General features: G+C 39.6%; 1 protein-coding gene across 16 annotated transcripts in view; it reads left to right on the forward strand.

The window, feature by feature from the left end:
• Positions 1-19,615, forward strand: part of LOC145963887 (protein turtle) — a 103,819-nt gene that overhangs the window by 75,494 nt on the left and 8,710 nt on the right. For 10 of the 16 annotated variants that reach the window (XM_083086189.1, XM_083086186.1, XM_083086187.1 and 7 more), the window contains 9 exons: positions 5,262-5,549; positions 5,738-6,147; positions 6,448-6,719; positions 6,962-7,134; positions 7,453-7,515; positions 9,105-9,185; positions 12,159-12,344; positions 12,558-12,785; positions 13,222-13,315. In XM_083086189.1, the coding sequence (XP_082942315.1) occupies positions 5,262-5,549; positions 5,738-6,147; positions 6,448-6,719; positions 6,962-7,134; positions 7,453-7,515; positions 9,105-9,185; positions 12,159-12,344; positions 12,558-12,785; positions 13,222-13,315 (1,795 nt within the window). Of the gene's footprint in view, positions 1-5,261; positions 5,550-5,737; positions 6,148-6,447; positions 6,720-6,961; positions 7,135-7,452; positions 7,516-9,104; positions 9,186-12,158; positions 12,345-12,557; positions 12,786-13,221; positions 13,316-16,963; positions 17,772-19,615 lie in introns of those variants that run through there. The other 6 variants (XM_083086201.1, XM_083086202.1, XM_083086200.1 and 3 more) reach the window with 6 other exon arrangements.

Consider the following 19,615-nt stretch of genomic DNA (forward strand, 5'->3'; position numbering starts at 1 on the left):
GCGATGTCGCGCGATGCTCGAAATAATTAAACGAAGAAGACACATTGTCATCGTTCGGTTGCGTTTCATCTGCTCTCAGAGTTGATGGTGTCCGCGTCCTGGCATTGATCTCCCTATGAATATCTTAATCAATCACCTGCCTATCGCAGCCTATTGGTCGCAAATATATTGATTCAAAGATAAAGATATATATATATATATATATATATATATATATATGACTATAAATACTTATTTTGTCTTGATAATTAAATGCCTCTGTTCCATTAAGTTAGATACATAATTAAAATATAATTAAGGAATATTTCATAAAAGTTCCGCCCTTAGCCAGCGAAGGAGAAAAGCAGAGAACTCGAGAGTGCCTCGAGTATAACGCTAGTAAACTAATTAAAGAAGAAGATACTTTGTACCGGGGGGTAATAAGAAGGCGAGTCTTTTTTTTAGCTTTTTTTAGCCGAATATAAATATGAAGTCGATTGATTAGTTTGCCGGCGACTAGACTGCGCTCGAAGTCTTTTCGAAACTAATTTAATATGAATCGCGCGATAGTAAACGCGCTTTAATACACTTCCGAAAATTGCCCCGACATGTCAGCGCGATTAATTATCCGTGATCGGCACCCGAAGAGAATAACGCAAAATACGGTTGCTGCCAGACCGATAATTAATAAACAGCAAACTGCGCGCTCCGGGGTAATTATCGAACGCGCCGTTATCAGAAACAGATCCCTCGGTAATCAGCGTCGATCGGTCGAACACCGGTAATGCAATTCCAATAACCCGCATGCCCGAAAATATCTTAAAGCAGGCGCGGTTACTTCCGCACGTTTTGTTATTTATCGATCGCCACGAGTAAACCATCTCCTCTCTCTCTCTCTCTTTCTCCTCGTCCTTATCCCACTCTTTTACTCGCTGCGCAATCGGAAACGAATTCTCACGGGCAGGTAACCCCGATCCACCGCGCCCTTACGATACACACGATAGATCTGGCGTATTACATACGCGAATTTCAAACGGAATAAAAAACGATCCTTTTACAAGCAATTTCGCAAAAAGCTCTTCGAGGAGAAACTCCGTCGAGGGCTGAAATATTATTGCTGATGCTGTAAGCGCCTAGTGCCGTTCCTAATTTTTTAAAATGTTGAACCGTCGTAGTTGAACGATGTAATCCCCGCAATTTATTCTAAATAATATGTTCGGATTTGCATTGTTCGCGAATGTCAAGTAGCTGAAATAACCTTCGCTTTCGATAAGCTTATGCGCGTGACGAATTAATTAAAGATTTACGTATACATCTACGATTTAATTATCCTCGATTGCTCATTGTCTATTTTGTTTCTTCATCGTGCAGCGTGATGTAATTTAGTCGAAAAGAATGCACGATAATCTCGTTATACTCGATTATTAAGTACTTATCCGTAATAATCTCGCGAACCATGAGATCTTCCCCAGAGATCTTCCCCAGAGATCTTCCCCAGAGATCTAATCCAATATTTTACACTGTACGACTGAAGATATAAAAATAAACATTCGCCACGATATTTCTGCTTCGTACGGTAGAGAAACTAAAAATGATGGGGCGTTCGATTTTTGTAACTCTTTCGATAATCTTTATTTCCCAAATGGATGCGGTAGCGACAGGTGTGTACCGTTCTAAGTCATCGCTTTGCGAGCCAACTCGGGAAAAGATAAGGGATGTCGCAATCTCGTCCGCGTCGTATAAACCGTTTTAGCGTCCATTTCCCCCGAACGGAAACGTTTTCCCGTGATCGAAGGCGCAGCATGCCGATGCATCCATAAAGTTGGCTGCAGGGACGGTGCGACATTGTGGGGAACGTATAGTGGCACCTCCCTCCGCCTCCGTAAGTTTTACGAGCCGATACATTTACTCATATCGGTACCTTTGCCGCGATAAAACTCGCGTTAGACAAAATGGTTACAGCGCGATTCCGGCCGCCGCTCGTTCCGCCGACCAATTAAGGCTATTTCCGTTTCCCAGGATTCCGGGGGTAGGGGGCGAGGAGAGAGAGGGGGAGAGGAGAGGTTAAAAGGCGATTTGTCTTGTTTTTCCGGAGCCAACAGCCACTTTCCGTCCCCGAACCATCTTCTTGTTCTATTTCGCTTTTGCGCTTTCCACCCCCATCCTCCCTTTTTTCTAACATCGCCGCTCGTTTCTACCCCACAACCACTGCAAATTTGTAATCCGCGCCAATGGCAAACCCGCCGCCGGGACATCCGTCTTCATCATCGTATTGTCTTACCGTCTCGTCTCTTGTTTTCACGCCCGTTTACGAGCTTGGTCGCGAGATGGTTATTTAATGGATTGAGAAATGGTGCGAATGTCGCCTGCCTGAGACGACGGCGAGGTCGTAAAATTCGTTCGCACGCGAGGAATAAAATTAGGGGACTTAACGGGAATTATTATTGTTATTACCGCGAAAGATAAGCAATCGGAGAACATCCTATTGAAATTTTACACTTTTCATATTTATTTTATTTTTCATTTTTTTCGTGTTTTTGTTGGAATAGAAAATAAAGTGAAAAGTTACATTTATATATAAATAGAGAAACATAATAATTACATCAAATTTTTATACGCACATGTGCATAAACCGAAAAGAATCGCGTGCGTTTATCTCTTGCATTTTAAAAAGCAGAGAGATACGCTTATTTCATATGGCACGATATAATATTTCGTTTCAACGTTAAACGAAGCAGAACATTTAAGGAAGATAAAAAATTGCTAGAAAGTAAACATTATAGGAATAAATCATTCCAGAATTTCTGCATCTTGACTGTACTGCTCCATTTGCTGAACTACCCTTCACGATTCTCGTAGCACCACGTATTCACAATGTGCAACGTGATGCAACGCGACGCAGCATCACGTCATAGCTATGTACTTGGCATAAGAGCCCATGCGCCCCTCTCTCTCTCTCTCTCTCTTTCTCTGAATTTCATTGCCCTGGTTTATCAAGATTTTCGTCTGGTTGGCAAATGCTGAAATTTGTCACCGTGACACTCTTCGCATCGAGAATGCGCCGCATAAATGCAACACGGTCGATGATGTAGCAGACGGCGGTAACTTAATAATCACTTTACAAAAGTGTTTTCGGTGTCCCGCGATCTTCCGCGAAGCTCCTGAAAATATTCATTTCTGGGAGTAAAAGCGCGAACGGAGTTCAACAAGGAGCGTCGAGCGACGTCTCGAAAAGCCTTCGCGTAAATATCGACCGCCGTACACATCGGTGGAAATTGCTGCTCCAACTTGGTAAAAACAACGTCGTTAACGATCGCGCGTAATGTGCACCGTCCGCGCAACTTTATGGCAACCGCACGCTCGACGAATGATCCTATGGGCGACTCGGAATTCCATTGGCCTCATTCGCCGCGAAAAACTTTGCAAACTTCCCCTTTCGTAAAATATCCTTGCAAGTTTTCGCGTTCGCGACAAATGTAAAATGTATTGTCAGCGGGGTCGCGAATAATTAAAATAAAACGTATCCTCTTGCTCGCGCGAAAATGAGACACGAGCATCGTTCGCGAGCCTCCGTAAATGGGAATAATAAAAGACTAGGGATTCTTAAGGTATATACCCGGGATAAGTTGGAATGAAGCGGCGCGTAAATGTAAAGAGATCGACGTGATGGATCGACATGATGGATGGTTTGATTGAGTAAATCCTTGCGCGCGCGTGCTTGGATTTAGATGCAGCGAGCATGCAAGATTACGCGAGGAAATACGTATTCTTCTCTCTCTTTTCTTTTCTCCGGGCAACAAGTTCTCATTCCGCCCTTCGTACGTTTATCAAGCTCGTAGATTCAAATTTATTCCTGTCGCGCTGGCTGCAGCGTGCACCGCCGACGCGCGTATTGTGCCAGCCGCATCTTCGGAGGTGCGACTGGGGTGTGCAATATATTGAGACATCGGGCAGAGCTTAGAATATCGTTGCCCTCGTTTCACGGGATTTCCCGTCTGCGGAACGAAACTGCGATATTTCTTACGCGGCTCGAAGCTCTCCTCTCTCTCTCTCTCTTTCTCTCTCTCTTGGCCTTCTTGGCCGGTACGGTTTGCTACCGCAACGCGAGATCGAAACTTTACGTGCGGGCACTCGTAACCGAGTGCCAGCAAAAAGCTATTCCGCAATCTCGAATTTGATTACGTCGATACGCAAGGATAACAAACACCGCAACAATCTGCCAAATGTTTAATTGCTCAAACGTTTGTCGATACATTTGTAGCATTATGACGTCCGGCGTTCGTTTGCACGTGTAAATTTGCAGATTGTTTGCGCGATATCTATATTTTGTTTACTTTAGCAATTAGCAGTTTGATTGTATTTTGCACGAATTTTTAATAAGTCGCGTATTCATGAAATTAAAACTCAAGGGTAAAGATGCAAGTGACATAGATAGCAAGTGAACTATGACGTTCATTAAAATTCATAATTACAGAATTTGAAGTGTAAATATGAAATTTCAAATAAATGTTTTTTTTGTATACAATAAATATGAATCTCTTATATGATGCAATAAAAATAAAAATATGTCATTATATGTGACGATTTTATCGCCACAACGTCTTTTCACAGTCCAATCAATATCTTTCATAATCCCGACGAATGACGATAGATCGGATTGCGAAAATGCCGCAAAATCGCGCAAAATGGGGGAAGGACGGATGTTGGATCTTTTGTGCGGCGAGAATCGATCTTGATATAATACGGCGAGATATTCGTTTCTCAGGCGACGGGCAAAGCCGCAAGTTTTGAAATTCTTCACAATGTGAATACGCGAGAGACGGCTATGGGCGTGGACGACGTTGGATATCGATGAAGATATAATGTACCCTGTTGAGCACCTTTGTCGAAGGCGTAGAAATCGTGGCGAAAGGCAAATTCGAGGATACTCATGCTCAGACGGCATACTTTCGTCTATCCGCCGTGGCTTTTTATTGACAAGCAAGAGAGACGTTATCGAGAATCGATGGAGACGCTATAGCATTCAATTTCTCTCCCTGCCTCTCTATGTGACGACGGGTTAGCATGCACCACATGCTGTCGTCTCTTCTAGGATATCTTTGACAGCGAGACAACCAATATCAGCGGTCAATCGTCACCGCAGATTCTGGATGCAATAGACAGACTACTACGTGAGTATCGGTCGTGTTAGGTCTCGGGACCACATGATCGATATCTCGCATCTCTTCGATCGATGATAAAATTACGTAATAAAAATTGTATTTTATTATTGATTATCGCAGGTGGAGCTGTTATTACGTTGCCGCCGACAAATCAAACGAAACTCGAAGGCGAAAAAGTGCAGTTCTCTTGCGAGGCAAAGGCTCTCCCGGGTAACGTAACGGTGCGCTGGTTTCGCGAAGGCGCCCCCGTCACGGAAGTCTCGGCCCTGGACACTCGAGTGTCCATCAAGATAGACGGCAGTCTGGTTATCAACCCTGTTAGTGCCGATGACTCCGGTCAATATTTATGTGAGGTCACCAACGGTATCGGCGATCCTCAAACTGCTAGCGCCTACTTGAACGTCGAGTGTAAGATTTATTTGAAAAATTATAATTAATTAGTGTAAGATTTATTTGAAGAATTATAATAGAAAATCAGGCGGAGAATTAAAATGTCAAAATGCAAAAAATTAAAAAGTATCAAAGAATTCAAGTGACAAGCTTAACACGATCGAGATATCTGAAAGTAATTTTCATATAGATTTCGCATGTTTCAGACCCGGCGAAGGTGACATTCACCCCCACTGTTCAATACCTGCCGTTCCGTATGGCCGGTGTGGTCCAGTGTTACATAAAAGCTAACCCGCCCCTGCAATACGTGACCTGGACCAAGGACAAGCGCCTACTTGAGCCTTATCAGACGAAGGACATTGTTATCATGAACAACGGCTCCCTGCTCTTTACACGGGTCAATGAGAATCATCAAGGTAGATACACTTGCACGCCTTACAACGCCCATGGCACGCAGGGCAGTTCGGGTCCGATGGAAGTCCTCGTGCGGAACCCGCCAGTCTTCACCCTTGAGCCGGAATCGGTATACACGAAAAAAGTCGGCGAGACGGTCGAGATGCACTGCGACGCTCAAGAGGCCGAGGGAACGCAGAAACCATCGATACAGTGGCATCGGGTATAAATTTTAAAAAGATATATTTTAAATATCGCTACCAAAACTTTTGCTATATATATCATATATTATCTACAATAGAAAAAAATAATTATTATTATTTATAGAGCATATAATAATTGCACATTTATTATTTATACACTCTTTTAAAGTAACGCTAAAAGTCGACAAATATCATAACATATAATTTTTCAAAAAATTTTTGGACTTTTATATTGTTTGAGTAATAAACTTGTACGCGTGGATTGTATTTTCGATAAGCTGTCTCGTCGCATTTTGTAAGAGCCTCTAAAATTATGTTAGAGGGACGGTGGACCCATCCAACGCGCCCGCGCGAAGATCGTTGGCGGCAATCTAACCATAGAGAGCCTTCGACGCGCGGACTTTGGGTTTTATCAGTGCATCGCCTCCAACGAAGTCGCCACTATCTCGTCCTCGACGCAGCTGATAGTCGAAGGCACGCAACCCCATGCACCTTACAACGTGTCAGGCACTGCCACGCAATTTTCGGTAACGCTAACTTGGTTACCAGGCTATTCCGGTGGTCCTGATTACAAGCAAGATTATACAATCTGGTAGGTAGACGGGGATAAGCTGACGGGCATTACGACTCAAAGCTCCTCTTGTACGCAGTAATCGTTTTATTCGAATAATAGACATTTGTATCGTAAAATCAATTTTATTTATACGATACTATCAATATTATTATACTTATTATTCATGATTAGACTGATATAATTATTTGTGACAAGAATTTAGAATTTTTAGAATCTATTTAGATATGATATACTTTGTTTCTCTTGTATTAACCGCTCAGGTATAGAGAATCAGGAACTTCGGAATGGAAGACAATCCCCGTGACTCCATCGGGCAGCACGACGGTGACGATCAACACTCTCACGCCAAGCACGCTCTACGAGTTCCAGGTAATCGGGAAGAACGCTCTGGGCGAGGGAATGCTGAGCAAAGTCATCACAATCAGGACGCTCGGTAATGGAAACTGCATTATGCTGAGTTATTTCGACTCTATTACGATTCTTGATAAATTTCATAATCAGAGATACAAGCCTAGAGAAAAGCCTGAGAAAAATTCGATTATTTAATGTTAAACACATCGCAGATTTATTTCAATTGAGTAATTATACTAATCATATAATTAAAACTATTTCTTATGGATTTAATGGATACTAATCTGACTAATCGTAACTGATAAATAACGCCACTGACTTATTTAACTAACAAATTAACATTTTGTCTCTACGATTTTCTTTCTCACTGCTCACATCTTTCGCTGCATTCTTCTCCAAGGCGTTGCTCTGACCCACTCGGGCACCCCCTCCACGCCCGATCAACCCGTCTCACCGGAAAGTGGTAAGATTCGAGTGATAAATTAGTATCGTTTGTACTCTAAATGTGTAACATTAGGACAAGACAAATTATAAAATACGAAAATACTGAAATTCGCGAGAGAAAATGTTTTCAAATGCGACGCGTTACATATATAAACTGTAAATTTGAATAGGTAAAATACCGGAGGCAGCGCACGGTACAGTCTGTTTGAGGTGTTAAAATCGACAATTTCTACTGTTGTTTTAAATCTGCAAGCTGGCAAAACGCGATCAGCTGGCGGAGTAGATATCTCGGAATATCTTGCGAGTCGCGCGACTTCGCAAGCTGAGAATGGCATCTCGACGACTGTCGAGGGGAAATTCATGCGTGTGAATGTCGTTCCCGTCTCACCCCGCGGTCTTCTCGTCGGGGATATAGATCCGAGAGTCGAAAAGTCGCGCGACTTTTTTCCTCGACTAGAACCGTAGGGATAAAAAAAATGAGGGAGAAGAAAGGAACAAGCATGAAGGAAAAAGGACGAGGGGGAGGCAAAAAGATAAGATAAGGGGAGGGAAGGAGGGGACGAGTACGGATGCGGAAGGAGGCAAGGTGAGCGGAGAAAACCGAGAAAAAGAGACGAAGAAGAAACGGAGAGACTTCCGCGGCGACTTATCGTATCGGAAAACCCATCGAGCCGTTCATTCTGCTTCCGCTTTTATTTCCTTCCCTCGAATCCACCGGTTCATTGCCTTCCATTTGTACACACCGTACCTCGAGCATCCCTGATACCGGCGTCTAGGGATTTCTATCTGGTTACCTTTCAAGCGTTTCTTTCGCCTATCTCGCTTTCTTCTCGCGTTATACCTTTTTCTCGCTGTAGCGCTTCTTCGCTTCTTACGCTTCCACCCACGCACAAGCCCGCATCATCATCGGTTTCGCTCCTCAGTCTTGCGTCGACAAAGAGCTGGCTTCGCTAATGCTGATGCACCACGGTTAACTAAATTTTCTCTTTCTATATTTCTATTATTTCCAACAACAGAGCGTGCCAAAACTCGTGTTTTATAGTGAAATTTAAAATATTTTTTTAGAATCAAGTTTTTTTAACGAATGGTTTTAAAAAACCGGTGAATATTTTATCACAATATTTCTATTTAATTTTAGAACTAAAATTTTACTCAAATTGAATCCAAAATTAATAGAAGAATATAGTGTTGAGTAAGAAGCTTATTTTATTAAAATTCGATAATATATTTTAACATATTCATGAAATTAAAAAATTAAATTCTTAATTTACAGAATATTGAAAAATTTTCGTTATATGGAGCATATAAAATAGTTTCGATAAACTTTTTGTAATACGTTCTATATATGCTACAAATTAGAAAAATATTTAAACTATAATTAGAACTAATTGACATTGATAAAATTGATCTTATCATGATTAATAAAATATGTAACAATAAATTGACTTAGATTCCATTTAAAATTTTCGTAATAAAAACTACAACTTTTTATTATCTTATGATGTAAACTTTTCGATACATGGAAAATACTTAATTTGATTTTTCTAAACGATTTAATTTTGTTTCTTATTGATTTTCGTTTAATTTTTAAGTTTTTTTTCATTTCAGATATCCTTGATTATAATACACTCGTATTACCGACTGATTCCACGGGAAATCCTATGCTTCCGATAATCATTCGCCCAAAAGGTACATGTTTCCATCTTTTCAAAAAATAAATAAATGTTACACAAAAAAATTTTCGCAGGCAAGATAAAAACGATCTCTTAAAATTCTGACATTGATAGTAATGTTACGAAATAATTATCATACTCTTTGATCGAGATACTTGAGAATGTTCATCGTTACTTTCACCGCCCATGTTCGATAATTTATTTATACTCGGCATGCGAATGACGATATACAATTGTCTCTCTCGTCGCACATTTAATTAAAAATCCTCCGCGCTGCAGAGATGGCGAGAGTTCAAAAATCCACCTTAAAAAAGTAGAAGCTCTTTCGTTACGCGCGAGAAGATTAACCATCATTATCTGCTATGGTGGACGTGAAAATAAGTGTCAAACGGTCCGAAAGGGTAATGAGAAAGAAACGGATATACTCGCGCGCACTCACGCTCGCGTACAGTTTGGTGTACAACGATGCGAGAAAGATACAGAGGAAAATAAAAATGAAATCCTCTTAGCTGCACCACACCGAGAGAGCTACGACGAGAGGAGGAAATTCCAGGAGGGAGAGCAGGAAATAACATCATACATTTTGCACGTAGCAGACGGTTCCAAACAATCTACTCCGCTTTAGAGTTGAATAAACCCAAGAAAGTTCTAGTTGTACTTCTCTCGTGCGTTGAGTTTCAATCATATTTGAATTGTTGAGAAAAGTGGGGTATAGTGACATCAGAAAGAAAAAAAAATAATTCTGATGTACAATAGCATTTATTTATATTTTATTTTTATATATATAATAATACCTCTCGACGCGTGATTTAAAGCTTTATATATTATAATTTGAATTTTTTTACAATAGAATTTTAACATCGTTTTATATCTAATATTACACAACATTGTGTGTATTGAAATTTTTAACGAAATTATTATAAATAAAATCCCTGAAAATGTGCACGCGCATTCCTCCGCAGAAATAGCGCGGATGTTATTTTTCCACAAAAATAATAAAATATAAAAAGCTCGTTATAGCTCGATAGAAGCAAAAGAGAAAGCGCTCGTAATGGGCAGTTTATAGAAGAATAGGGGGAGAGAGAATAAAAAATTGTATTTATTTTATAAAACAAATATTCGAAACAATACAAGAGCCGCTAATTTTGCAATCTCGCAGCCAAACCAACAAGCCGCCTATATTTTCTGGCTATCTCCAATTTTCTCATATTGTCTATGTGGTTACATGGCGAAAATCCGTTACGAAAAAAAATCGATTTAACTTTCTAAACGCTCTGCGACAGTGCCTTTACTTCGCAATACCTACACAATAACGATGGATTTTTCGACGAGAACAACTTTGTCTCGACTTCGTCACTTTCGTCACATACATCAATGCGTTCGCAATTCGATTCACTATACTATGTTCCACGAGAATTTCGAGCGTTTCCCTTTGATCTCGAAAAGCATGGTTCAATCTTGCCAGCTTCACGGTATGTTGATCAATTTGAATGACGCTAAGAATTGTTTCGTTCAATTCGCCGATGTAGAATACGTGGACACACGGACTTTGATAAACCCGCCAGTGTTTTAAACGTACGTGAAACCGCTCTTGATACGCGACTATTCCATCTGATTGTAACCAAGGAAATTTACCGGTCCGTGCGGTTTGCGTAATCAACAAAGCAAACAATCGTGAAACAGTTTTTACGCTTTCCGACCGCGATTCGCAACAACGAGGTAATCTCCGTCAATTTTGTAAATTCCACCGAGATATTTTCCAGAACTGAGGCCATTAAATCGATAAGGGGGAACGAGAGAATAGAGTGGGATATTTGCTTTGTCGAAATAAACCCATGATTGGATGAGTCAGAATATCATCGGTGCATCAGAGAAAAAATAAAAAAAACAGCGAGAATTAATTAAAATATTCGCACCTCTTCATGCGAATTAATCTTCATGCACTATGCCAGTCGTTTCCTTCATATTTCCACATATTTTTTTACGAATAAGCTGTTTTAAAATGTATAACGCGAAATCGTACTACCTAGAAGAAATAGTGCCGCTCGTAGACATTAATAAGGTTAACGCGCGTACGCCGGAAGCAATTAGGTCGTAACATTATATGAGTAAGAAGTGATGAAAGAAGCTGACCTCATGTCTGGCTAATCCAATTAAGAAGTTGCATCAATAGTCGTTTCATTCCAGTGTACTGGCTTTGTATTCACTAAAGAACATCAAATACGTATATAATACAAGTTTATTAAATTTATTTTTTTTGTTATGTATATTATGTATATTATATTATACAAACACATTTTATTATAAATATAATTAGCTTGTCTATTTCAAGAAATCTCGAAGCAAGCTTATCGATTTTAATTTATCGAGATCCATATTATATAAATATTAAATATTTAATATTAAATATTTTCTATTAAAAGAGAATGGAAAATATTTAATATAATTATTGCCTGAGAGTGAACATAGTTGTGATTCATCGTATTTATATCAGCGTATTTGCAAGTATCAGCCAATACAAGAAAATTTTTTTTAAGCGATGTATCGCAGCTGACCCAGATGCGAGATGATGAAAAAAGTCAGACGTACAACTCGATAGTGCGAATACCGATGGATTTGATAGATGCGAAAATGTCGCTGCGGTCGAAACGGCGTTAACGTTTCCATCAAAAAAGCTTTTCGCTGGCGTTGCAATCCGGTGCGTCATTGAAATTATTTCGGAGTTACGACAGCAACATTTATCTACTGACATCAAAGAGATTTTTCCCGCGCATCGTCTTTTATTTCGCGTTCACGGCAGAAATTAAATTTTTTTAAATCTTTATATCCGATTTATTGTTAAAAATTATATGCCAATCGCGTGATGTAATATAAAATGGATATTAAAAACTGGATGTAAAAAACACATGGTTATATATATATTACAAGTAAAAAAGGAAAATTAGACTAACATATACTATATCATATTGTTTCCGATCGATATCGCCAGGACCAAAGCCAGGTACTCCCCGGAACCTCACGGTGACGGAAATCAGCAACGGTTTCCTGATAACCTGGCAACCTCCTATGGAACGTAGCCATCTTATCCAATATTACACTATCAAGTACAAGACGGACGGACCTTGGAAAACGCTCAACAAGGGCCAAATACGACCCGAGGAGACCAGTTATTTAGGTAAAATATTGCTGTCCATTTATCTACCTCTTCCTCTTTTTCTCTCATTGATCGCAGAGCAATTATTTTGCATAAGTTTTCTTACTAGCATCGGACGGGCGTCAACATCACGAATACGAGTAATTCCGAACATTCATAAACCAACATTTTAATTGTCGATTTTCGAGAATGCGGCTTTCATGCAATTTTCCCGTTTAACGTGAACGTCCACAGTGAAGAACCTGGTCGGTGGTAGGACCTACTATTTCCAAGTGTTCGCCAATTCGGCTACAAATTTCGGCGTGAGCGAACAGGTGAAGTTTCCCGTGCCGGCTCGCGTCAAGCACAAAGCGATCACCGCGGGCGTCGTAGGCGGTATCCTCTTCTTCCTCGTCGCCATCATCCTCAGCATATGCGCGGTCAAGATATGCAATAAACGGAAGAGACGAAAACAGGAGAAAGGTATGAACGCCCCGTGGCGTTATCGTCGTATCGACACCAATTTTGCCAGCAATTCGCCTGCACCTGTGCTCCTGGTTGTGTCGTCTCTCCACTATCGTACGAAAGATAACGCAAGGTCTAGCAAAATTAATTAAATTAACGATAGAAATATAATTGAAACAGTTCTAAAGAGAAATAGAATAACTCGCACACTACATGTTCAAACATATAAATTATTTTGTGCGAATCATACATTATTTCTTAGATTTTTGATCCGTTCTGGGCCCGCTTATTTTCTAAGTCTTAAAAATGCTCGCATTATAATTGCGAACGTATCGTTTGCATTTAGCGCCCAGAACTGATCAAAGAGACGGCTACGATCCGGCAACGCAGGCGCCGGGCATGCACCTGTGAAACTGAACACATTCATATTTAACATAATTATGTAACATTGTAGAACTGCTTTCAGCGTATAATATGGTGGCCTGCCGGGTCACCGATGCCAGGAACGGCGCAGGGCAGGGGCCCCAGGGAACAGTGCCTTTGAAAAAGTGAGTGTCTATCATCCGAAACACCATTATCCTCCTAGATTCCACAGAATCTTGACTCACGATTCTTTGGAGCTCTAAGTGCTCCGATCGAACGACAAGTAGACCGAGGAGATCGCAGCTGCACTAGAAATTTGCCTCAATAATCGCATAGGATTTGCAAAAATATGTAAGATTCAAAAAGATTATTTAAGCATTTTTAGCTATAATAACATTTTTTAACAAGTTAGTTATCGTTATGACAAAATCATTCACGTAAAATTTGATATATAATCAGACATATGATGTATATATGTGACATGTAATTTTCTGAGAAGCATTCGATGAGTAATGCTTTTGACAAAACAGTGTCATAGTATCACCTTATTAAAGCATCGACGGTCCTCGCCGACGAGGAGATATAGCAGATCATTCAAGGGGTTAAAGATCTCGTACCAAAATGTGTTATATAAAGTGCAGGTGCGATTTCAAAGAAACATATATCACTTAGGTTTAGACAGAGCTAGCGTTTAAGACCACTCCACCCCCTCTTACGAGCAATAGGCGACCGAAGCACAGCAAGCATTTATGAAACCTCTCACGAGTAAAATCTCTTCTAGCCAACAGATACTCGAACATTTACGCGATATATACATTTATATATTTATAATTGTGTCTCGGATATATCGAAATTTACATTTACTTTGTATCGTCTCTTACGTCAACTACTACAATTTTAATGGTAATTTTTCCTTCAAAATCGTCAATTCGATTATTTTTTAAATTGATGATAATTATTCGATGGTTTTACAAACCAATTGGAAGTAACGATGATGCGTGTCGTATATCAGTGACACATTTACAAAGATGTATGATCGTGAAACTTATGGAGAGACAGACGTACGGAGAGAAATCCATTCTCTCTCCTGCCGTCAACTCGATCCGCTTTGACAAAGGACAAGTACTATCGTCTGAAATAGGAGGATTAAGGAAACGAGAAACGACAGACCTCTTTTGATCTACTTGCGCCATACATATATAACACTATAAGCTTCTAGATGTATATCTCGTAGCAAATTAAACCGGCAGACTAAACCGCAGCAGCAGAGGTATTTTGGACGAGGTTGGAAGAGAAATGATCTTTCGATAAGTAATTTACGCACACTCCCACGCGTAACGCCACGCGTGCGCGTGCGTGCATGCGTGCACGTTTCCGTTAGGCATGAACGAAAGAATCGAGCTCGTTCCGTGCGATTCGGATCGAGTCAGATCTCGCGTTGTGGCTTCAATCAGATGACGCGCGACGATTCGTTTGCGTGCGTGACACTCAATTCGTTTTTCGCATCAAAATTCGTTTTTCGAACGATGCGTTTTTCGAGCGCGTTGCACGATACGCAATGTAACGAGAAAAAAAACAGCACATATGCACGAAACGGTAACTATTTCCCACAATTATACGAATCGAACAGCGGTTTCTATTCCAGACTCATTCAATTAACAAAAATTAAAAAGATACCTGTAATGTGTGAAAAATATTTGATTAAATTTTTATAAAAAGTAGGGGAGATATCTCAGATTTTTTAACGCAATCGAAAAACTGCACGATTTGATTCTACGTGAAATACGAGCGGCTCGATTCGAATCGCTCGATCTGTTATATCATATTTACACATCAAGAAAGTTTATGAAATGTACGCAAGGTACGCGGGTGCGTTACAACGTACTTTTCCGACATATGAAATGAAGAAAAAAAAACGAGCCACATGCTCGTTTTTGCGATTTCACGCCCAAACGGACTGCACGTGTAGTAGCGGATAAACTGCTCACTTGTGACTCATTATGATTTTCATCGCGGCATCCAAAAGTCCACAATACGACTGCAGTGATGCCTCTTCTGGATCGTAAGACCTTTAATTTTTCGGGACTTTTGGTATCGTTATTTACCTCTTTACTTACACGCGTCTCGTTTTTGCCTTTTTGGCTGATCCTGAATCCGCGTCAACTTTTTAGAAACGATTCATTCGACCCAATCATTTTCATCGCCATCGTTTTATCAAATCGCACCGTTCAGTTTCTCTCGAGTAGTACTGTAACTGTTGTATGTGTGTGTACCGAATTACACTACTTCCTATGTGTACCTATATCGTGGCGCTTATCGTGAGGGTGCTAGCAAAAATTCCATCGGCTAATCCACACACAATCCTTTTTTCGATCCGTAAATCATCCTTACACGCACAGGCAACGTATCTTACATTCATACTTTAGAAAAATGAAGAAAATCGCGAGCTTCACATCTACTCGAGTTCTATGGAAGCTGTGTCTGATCGTATTTAATATCTAATTCAGATTTTCTCGTAGGTTCGAAGCTGATTGCGAAGCCATTCCAAAATGAACCGCACATATGTAATTATAAGCCAACACTAATTATATGCAACAATGGCGCTCTGTTCTTAACTACTGCCATACCATATCGTCTAATTTGCGATCGAGCATGCGCTTTTGTAATTAATACGTACGGATATTACTCGTTATCTTCTTTTTCTTTTCTTTTTTTATTGCGATCAGCAATTATATACTACCTACTAACCCACATTGTTTTATTATAAATATACATTTCAATATGTGTCTATGAGAACATTATACAGTAATTTCTTAATATTGCCTTGCGTGTAACAGTTTTATCATCTCCAACAAACAATCCTTCGAAATATCAAAATTTCACATCGCAATCATCATCCTCCGTCATCATCACCCTCATGATAAGCTGAAACATTGGTCGCATTTTTTTTCTCGTTAAACGCGCGAGCGCGTTTCTCGAAACTTGTCCCGAGAGAGAGATCGATATTGCACGTTTATACCTACACGTATATATCCAGAACGGGCTGGACGGTTCAGCCACTGCCAAGAATTTTTTTTTCTCTGTAAGGCCCGCATTCGTGGTCCGGACTGTGCGCCGCCGAATAGAAAAGCAACGATTGCAATTTCCTAATGCTTCGACAGCGGGCACGAGACATTACGCTAACTATTTCGGTATAATAAGGTTTAACCGCGAAAAACTTACAAAGAGACTTTACTTAGAGTAAATTAGAGATTACGAGTAACGTAATTTTCCCTATGTGTCGGTTCTGCGTTGTTTTTTTCGCAATTGATGATTGCACTCGCGTGCTTATCTCAGCGGAGCTTATTGTCCAAGTCGAAATATCGACCACGAATACGGACTTGAAATAATTTCGGTGGTAAACATCGAGATCACGATCAGAGCAAGGATCAGAAGAGAGCCGACGGAAGTTAGAGAATAGCAAGGGTCGAGAGACTTTGGAGAGGAAGGACGCGGGATGCCACTTCGCGAACGTTATCGATCAAAAGGCAGGAGAGAATGGAATTGAAAGGAAAAGGTACGACACGGGATAGTGGAGTCAATCGTCGAGTCGATCGTCGCATCGTCAAAGGAGAAATTTTCCCCGCTACCTTTCTCTCTATTTCTCTTTGCTTTTTTCATTTTGTGTCTCCGACCCTAAAATAATTCTCGCGCGAAACGGTAACCGCGGAGACACTGACGGGACAAAGTCGAGGCAGTCATTGCGACAAAAAGAAAAAAGAAAAAGAAAAGCAAAGACGATAAGAAAAATCGTGGGCGTCTCTTGTCCTCCTCTCTCTCTGTGTTTTCTGTAGGTCGACAAATCTAAACGCGTGCGGCGAGTCAGTCTCGACGCTGACCCGTTGCAGCCCGTTGAATCCGCAACTACCACCACCACCACCACAACCTCTTCATCAATCACCACTTCCTACGCAAGTAACCACCCCCGCCACTGCCACCTCGGAGCCGGTCCACGAGCAGGCCCCCCCGAATCGTGATCGTGACCATCACGCACTCCACCTCGATAATCGAGATTACGAGAGCGTGTTTATCATAGAGAGGCGGAACAGTAAGCCTAACCTCCGCTAGCCACACAGAAAAAACCAAGTACTATCACTACTACTACTATTACTACTACTACTACTACTGCTACTACTACTACTACTACTACCACTACCTATTACCGCTACTATTACCGCTACTACCGCTATTACTACCATCACTACTACGTATCCGAGACCACGGTTGCTCCCGAGAACCACGAAAATAAGCTCCCGCCGACGGTATACGTATATGTGTTTGTGTGTGTATAAACACGTTGTACCGAGCGGTCGATCGATCGAACGAATCTATCAGATCGATTTCACGAATCTCCATCAATCGTCTTCGATCCTCGGTCGATCGAGCGAGCGAACGCCAAACTTGCCGGTGGGACATGCCCGTTACTACTAGTACTACCGCTACTACTACCACTACTGCTACTACCTACTATGCGAGACTACAGCTCTGCAATGTTACCTGCTAGGACCTACTAATATACTACCTACTATCTACTACTACTACTTAGGATGATTGTCATGACTGTAGATGAGATCTGCAATACAGGCAAAACAGCTAGGAGTTCACACTAGTAACATCCAGTCAGTACCCTAATATCTTCGTTCGGCGGCTTTAGGGAGTACATAGATAAGAAATCGATGCGGTATTGTTTTTTTTCTTTTTCTTTTCCGCCGAAAAGAATCGCGACACTTCGTTCTACGCATACACTATTACCTGTATAAATCTACGTTGCTTCTTTCACGTTTCGTTTCAGTAATGAACCGGCGGTAATTTTAACGCAGTTACATTTATCTCTCTTTTATTCCATTACTATACTTTATTTATTTCATCGCTCTCTTTTATCGTATACGTATATCTTTTCACTTTATTCAGAATTTATTGTCATACGCGCATAAATTATTACATTACTTATACTTTGACTCAATCTGTTCCTCTGTTTTATTCTTCGCATTATTGCTTTTGCGTGAATCGCATTTTATGATACCTTTGTGCAAACTTCTTTCCTTTGAAAAATTATGAAGCATTTAACTCATTATCTTTGCGTTAATGCTTAATTTACTCTTTCATTATTAAACGGTAATTACCAATTTGTGCCGAGTGCAATATGTGTTTGGGAGTTACATAATATCCATTCACGCGGTCATTCTAGAGACTAACTTTAATCTATGAACTTTAATTTACGAAAGATTGTAATTATCTTATATCTCAGTTTTTAAATGGAAAACGTTTATTTACATTTATTATTATTTCTCCACAAATACTAACTTTTTCAGATAGGTTACGCCTGTTGAATAATTCAAAGAATTTATCATCGTTCCTTTTCGCGCGCTCCAAGTTTCTAAACTTTTTATTCCATCTCACATGTGTGCTTAACATCTTTTTATATATCGCTATTGTATCATATTTTATCATATCACATATCAATCTTATCGATCTATCAATTTTATCATATCAATCTTTATCATATTTATAATCACATTCTACAATTTTCCACTGAAATTTCAGTTTTATATATTTCTATTAATATTTAAATTCTCTCATTTATATTTTAGCTTTTATAATAAAATTTAATCTGATTGCAATATTTTTCAGAATATGTTACAAATTTCTGAGTTTTCTTCTATATAAAAATATGTTTAGCCATTTACATTTTAATTGTTACTGCCTTCTAGATTATTATCACAAATATGATACTAAAAGGTATACTATTCTGTTAATGCATTCTCTTATTCATTTACTACAAACCATTAGTATCGCTTGATTTTCACTCAACGCTTTCATCTACCATTTTATCATTTTCAATTAATTATTAATTGGCAGATTTTGCGGCGACTCGATGTGTTATAAATATTAATCAATTTCATCTCTCGAGCTACAGTGCTTCTTTTAAAATAATTTCTCAAAATGAAAATATTTTTTTAGAAACCATCGAGTTTCCTCATAACAACTTTTATTATTTTACTTATCGCGCAACATGAAAATTTCTCTTTCTTCAATATTTCTCCTTAGAATTCATTAAAATTCACTTCATAAATAAATAATAGAAAGTTACTGGTATATTTGCGTAATTTCGTATATAACTATAAATTTATTCAACTATAAAAATTTTTAAAAGTAATGTATATATTATATTTAAAATACTTATAAAAATTATCCAGTAGCTTACTATAAATTTCTAGACTATTTAATCCCGGTTTGATGCATGTTGTTTAATGATGTTTGCAATGTCTTTTTAACTAAAGACACAAGCTATATTGACAACTGTTGAAAAATTTCAAAGTACACATTTCATGCCGGAGAGATACCGGGCTTACAATATCATGCTATATCTTCACATTACTAATCTTATTTCGTCACATCACAATAATTAATCAATCTTACGTGCTTCACAGTATTATCTAGTACAA

Source organism: Camponotus vicinus, unplaced genomic scaffold (genome assembly GCF_025532165.1).
Source record: "Camponotus vicinus isolate PSW18456_S1 unplaced genomic scaffold, iyCamVici1.0 SCAF_13, whole genome shotgun sequence".
Classification (NCBI taxonomy): domain Eukaryota; kingdom Metazoa; phylum Arthropoda; class Insecta; order Hymenoptera; family Formicidae; genus Camponotus; species Camponotus vicinus.